The sequence below is a fragment of the Lycium barbarum genome, chromosome 2, assembly GCF_019175385.1.
Source record: "Lycium barbarum isolate Lr01 chromosome 2, ASM1917538v2, whole genome shotgun sequence".
NCBI lineage: Eukaryota > Viridiplantae > Streptophyta > Magnoliopsida > Solanales > Solanaceae > Lycium > Lycium barbarum.
Genome location: NC_083338.1, coordinates 8737347 through 8743618, shown reverse-complemented (window position 1 = coordinate 8743618; position 6272 = coordinate 8737347). Strand labels below are relative to the sequence as shown.

At 35.9% G+C, this 6272-nt stretch overlaps 1 protein-coding gene across 1 annotated transcript; it reads right to left on the bottom strand.

Moving 5' to 3' along the window:
* Window positions 1–281: 281 nt before the first annotated feature.
* Window positions 282–5961, bottom strand: LOC132626070 (serine/threonine-protein phosphatase PP2A-2 catalytic subunit). Its single transcript, XM_060340796.1, has 7 exons — window positions 5819–5961; window positions 5419–5701; window positions 2566–2680; window positions 1592–1700; window positions 1441–1518; window positions 825–1016; window positions 282–703 (listed from the first exon to the last, which is right to left on the bottom strand). Exons 2-7 carry the CDS (start codon window positions 5669–5671, stop codon window positions 530–532), a joined length of 921 nt encoding a protein of 306 aa, XP_060196779.1. The 5' UTR covers window positions 5672–5701; window positions 5819–5961; the 3' UTR covers window positions 282–529.
* Window positions 5962–6272: the final 311 nt, after the last annotated feature.

Below are 6272 nucleotides of genomic sequence, written 5' to 3'. Positions count from 1 at the left end.
ACCAGGTAAAAGAGCACCTAGCTGTTCGGAAAATTTTAATTCACCGCACTTAAATTGCAAAAAGTTTTACCTTTGGGAATTAATCATTAGAATAAATTGACTGCGACAAAAGTGAAAAAGTATCTAGCGTCTACAATGACTAGAGAAGACTAAAGATACGAGCAAATGCCCTATTTCTACCACCAATTCATCTCTTCTGAAAAATAGAAAGTCCTGTCTAAAAACCAAGAGATTCAAACGCTCTCAGGAATGAAACAAAATTGGTTGCCACAAGTCGGTGATTGGACTTTTGAAAGGGAAAAACCTGCTTTTTTACGTTAGATTTCAAATTACAGAACAGAATGTACCATGTTACTTCGATTTCAGAAAAATATACATGAAAAACCACTTAAGGCATTTCGTCAACTCTAGCGAGCCTCTGGCATAGGTGTAGTCGAGCTCCAAACAAAAGAATGGTGTCGAGAATAAACCTCAACCAGCAAAAACTCCACTTCTGAAACATACCTGCTGTCAAGCACAAGTATCGGAATCACAGAAAGTAATCTGGAGTCTTCCTTGTGGTGTCGGGCTCTATCTGCCGAGGAGCTGGGTCAAACTGAAGGAAATTCTGCTCCATGTTTTCGCCTATTTCTAGAATGGCAGCCATATTACCACACCGGTAACAATAGTTTGGAGCACTAAATACTGTCACAACATTCTTATCCTGCCAAAGTTACACCACCAAATGGCACGTTTAAAGTCACAAAATGGTCGCTAACATTAACAAGTACCAATGAGATGAAAGTAGGAGATGGGAGGGGATCTTTCAATTTAGGTTCACAAACCTGACACCAATTAAAACCCTCCATCACAAGCTGATGAGCTCTAGAAATCAGATTGAGACCATTGGTGTGATTGAATTGAGATGCTATATCCTGTCCAAAGGTGTAACCAGCCCCTCGAGGTGATATTCCCCAACCACATCGATCATCTGGATCAGACCACAGGAGATCACACATTGGCCCTTCATGTGGAACCTAGTAAACCCCCCCAAAAAAAGAGGCATAAGCAACGAGAACAACAGCATTAATGCGCAGAGAATTAAGATCATGAAACATCATAGACAACAGAAACCACTGACGCAAATGTGCAAGGATCAGCAAAAGTCGACAGAGCTGCTATAAGAACACGGAGATCAACTTCATCGGAAAACTACTGTTGACTGAAACTACCATGGGAAGAAAATTGTTGCACCAAGAAGGAAAACTTTTTGGAAGGTAAAACAGAAAAGTAAACTCAGTTACTGCAGGATTGTCTCTTGGGGAACATCCGCTAAAATTTGGAGGGGAAGAAAACTGCAGGAGTCGGATAGATCAAGCTGGAGGCCTAGTGACAAAATACGAAGAGAGTATGTTGCATCATCAAAATATAAACGCTTAAAACTCAAAACCGTTTATCTACCTCTTGTATACGGTCCAGCGCTCGGATATTATCCAGTGTATCCAGAGAAGGTGAGAGTCCTCCATGCAAACAGAATATCTACAATAAAACAGACTATATGTTATCTGACAGTTCTCTTAACATGAAATGTCCATACAGCAAGAGCACATACCTGACTCTCTATGAGTGCTGTTAGTGGTAGATAATCAAAAAGATCAGTGAAAAACTTCCAAACATTCGCATTGCCATATTTCCTCAAGCATTCATCATAAAAACCATACCTGGCAGGAAAGAAGTATGTCAATCACTCCATCCATGACTTGACCAGCAGTCATATGGTCCTCTATAAACCAAAGTTGAGGGACATTGACTATGAATTGCATAAATAATTCATACCCATAAATTACATAGAATTCTTGCTGAGTTGCTGACAGGTAACTGTACTTTATCTAGTGGTTTTCTTTATAAGGTACATTTTTTCATACACGTATGAGCATCAAGTGTATGCTATATCAGGGTGCATTTGGGGCAACAAAGTGATTTCGAGCATGCACAATGTCGTTCTTTGACCTGATAAAGTAAATGTTATATGCACACACACAAGAGTGTATTATGTTACATAAACTCTCCTGAACAGTACCTTAATATTTATTTCTAGATCACTTTCTAAATCTGGAAGGATGAGAAAAGCAAAGGGATATTGGTTGAATACGTATCAGTAACTCAATAAAGAGAAAGGGACAGCTTTGAAGCAAAACTAGAATGAGAAAAATTAGTTTGCCGTGTGGCAGGTTTAGACTTACTCTGGTCAGTTCATGAAACATTTTTTCCATGGACTTCCATAGGCAGAGTAGATTAGGTCGGTTTAAAACATTCTTCTAACTTTGTTCTTATTGGCTAATCAGAGCATGCAAAAGAATAAAATCAAAGTATACAGCATCTGAGCTACATTTAATAACTAGGACAGGGAAAAATAAAGAGCTACACGAAAAAAAAAGTCAACATGCCCATATACAAACCAGAGTACCAGACAATCGAACTGTGTAAAGAAAAGTTCCTTGAATGTAACCTGTGAGAAAGACAAACTATTTCTAGGCATTCCCAAGTAAAAATAACAATAGAACTTAAAGAAATTAAAAGACTTACACTTGAGTGATTTGTCGGCTTTCATGATTTCCCCTAAGAATCGTGATTCTATCTCTATAACGGACCTTCAGAGCAACCAAAAGTGTGACAGTCTCCACCGAATAGTATCCACGGTCTGCATTCATTGAACAACAATATACAATGATAAACAACTGTAAAAGTATTCAACCAACAAGTGTAAGTGATATTGCTAGGTTTGGTATGATAAAATGAGTTTATGGATAAGAGAAGGAATTGTGCAACACATAAAAAGCTAATAATTACTCTTCCCTAATTTATGTGTCACTCTTTCCATTTTAATCTGTCCCAAAAAGAATGACACCTTTCTATATTTAGAAACTATCCAACTTTAAACTTCAAATTGTACCCTTAAAAAGATGGTTTATAGCCACAGTAATATATATTGGATACTTTAGACCGCAGCTTTTCCTTGTGCCAAGGGTCTACCGGAAACAGCCTCTCTACCTCCCAAGGTAGAGGTAAGGTCTGCGTACACTCTACCCTCCCCAGACCCCACTTTGTGGAATTACACCAGGTATGTTGTTGTTGTTGTACTTTAGACCACAGGTTTCAAAAGTCTTTCTTTCTTTCTTAAACTTTGTATCCAATCAATCATCATCACATAAATAGGAACGGAGGGAGTAACTAAATGAAAATTGAGCAGCACGAAACTGTGGTTTTATTTGTTTGAAACCTTAATGATGGAATACTTTTCAGATGCAAAACTGTTAGAAAGAAGACAACAGAAGAATATATACCGGAATCATAATCACAAGGAAAAATGTGCAAGCTATTTTATAAAGCAAAAGACAACTCTGGGTGACAAAAAGTTTTCAAGAAATTAGGGATGAGTCGGTCTGAGTCGACAGCATTTAAAACATTTCCTGTGCTAAATTACTAAAATGCCCACTTGACATCGGCGCAATAAATCATTTACATAAAGAGTACAAAACGGTGAGGAAACACGTTTCTGCTAATGAAAGGATTTATGTAGAAGGAAAGGCACAAAAGAACACTTTGTGACAGGTAATAATCGTGGCAACTTTTCTCCGAATTTATGAGTCAGAAGATAAAATCCAACACGCCAACACCCACTTTCACGAAAGCCCTGTCGTCTCGCACTTAAATAAGCTTAACAAAAGGACAACATACACGGACAACGAGCAAAAGTAAATCCAACAACCTAACTCTCACTGTCAAGAACTACACTGTCCGCTCGCACGTAAGGAAGCTTAACAGAAAGACAATAAACATGAACAACAAACAATCGTACTGTCAGATAAAGTAAACCATAACGACAAACTAATTTTAGTCAATTCATCATTTTGGTTGGCTACTATTGTTCCCCAATTAGCGCGGGCGATCGTACTGTCAGATAAAGTAAACCATAACGACAAACTAATTTTAGTCAACTCATCATTTTGGTTGGCTACTATTGTTCCCCAATTAGCGCCGAGCATGTGTTGACAGGATATTTTCTGAAGCAAATTTTGACAAGTACAAATATATCTTACTTCTGGAAAAATCCAACCAACAGTACATTTCAACTCCGCATCACAACAATAATTCATCACTTCAAGGCTAAACAATGAAAGCCTGTTATTTGTGATCAAACTAGATGTTTTCTATGTTAATTGCCAAAATAAAAAAATGGAACACCATAATAACTCCACCCATTAATGAATAGACAATCATATGTCATCATTCATCCCTTCCTGAAAGGATAAATGAACAGCCCCCACGTGGCTGCTTTTGAGGCACCCTTACTTTTTTGCGAAACCACTCAGATGACTACTGGAGCTGGCAACAAACATAGACGTTCGGGAAAAAGTTACTGTTCACGATCGAAATATACAATGTTACAAGACCTATACCTCCCTTCACATTAGTGAGCATTCTCATTTGTACTTGTTACTACACATCCCATCTCTGTCACCATATCCAATGATGACACAACTATACCACAACCCCAAACTATCTCTATTTCGACTTCCATTCAAATACTTGTTTCATATTTTAATATCAATTATGAGTTCTCTATCACCAGAAGATTCTCTAATTTCCCACGGACATACCAAACATGAAAAAATCAACAGGGAAGCTAACGCATAAATCTTGCAAACGTAATACCACATTTGGTAGCTGGTTTAGAAGGTAAGTTATTCATGTATAAAATTAATGCAGTGTTTCGTTACCATTTTACAATCATACATAACTAATATATGTATAAGTTATGAGTGGATCTATATATTATTTTATGCAAGATAGAAGATGGAATAACTAATAAATGACTAACTAAACCCAGCATAACTAATCCCTGCATAAGATACTACATAGATTCCCTTATAATTAATCCATGCATTTCTGATAACTAATCCCCGCATAAGATACTACATAGATTCCCTCATAATTAATCCATGTATTTCTAATATTTGCACAACCCTAACCAGCTACCAAACAACCCCTAACGGTTCTCTAATTTTCTATGGACATACTAAACATGAAGAAAATCAATAGAGAAGCTAAGAGCATGATTCGCAACTTCAACAACAACAACAACATACCTAGCGTAATCCCACAAGTGGAGGCCTTACCCTACAATTTTACAGAATTAAAACCACAAAAATTTTAACTTATACAATTCAATTCACATCTAGAGAATCCAAACTCCTAATTTCTTTTTTATTTTATTTTCTGTTAACCGTGGTGTCCAGGCCAACTTAAGCTCAACATGACTATTATCACAAGTATCAGGTAACTCTGTCCACCAAGGCTACAACAGATTGCAGAGCCCTAATAAATGCAACAAACTACAAATATCAAAAAAAAAAAAAAAAAAAAAAAAAAACTCACCAACATAATCTCCCATGAAGAGATAATTAGTATCAGGAGCATTACCACCAATCCTAAACAACTCAATTAAATCATAAAACTGTCCATGTATATCACCACAAACAGTAACTGGACATTTAACAGGTTGAACATTCCATTCTTCAACAAGTATAGCTCTAGCTTGATCACATAATGTTTTTACATCTGATTCACATAACGGTTTGCATTCCATTAATTGTGATATTTGTCGATCTAGATCTCCATTTGACGGCATCTTTCTCGAACCTTCTAGAACTTTCCAGATCTGAAAAATCGATCGATCGATCGAACGGTGAATATTTATTCAGCTAATATTAATCAATCAAATGAAATATATGTAGCTAAAATTAAAATTAAAAATACTAGGGTTTGAATAATCTACAAATCATCTGATAATTGTGATTTTCGTCTTCATTTCGTCTCTTTCTCTCTCTATATATTTCTATTTCTCTCTCTACGAAAATGAAAATGAAAATGCAGCGAAAACTTTTTTAAATGTAATAATAGCTGTATATATAGATAACTGACAAAATATATTTGGGCCTCACTTGTGTGTGTTTTTGTTGGAAAAAGGAAAAAATATTACGTCAGTCCTAATTTATATACTTTGACCAGTTGTTCTTTTTAATCATTAAAAAAAGAATGATATTTGTACTATTTTTTAAACTTAATAATAATTTAATTTTAAACTTTGCACTCTTAATACGATGTTATAGTAACATAAATATCTACGAGTACTTATTCTAGATCATAAGTTTCAAAATAAAAATAAATTTTTTTGGTGTCCAATCAAACACTATCATATACTCCCTTTGTCCTAATTTATGTGGCATAAT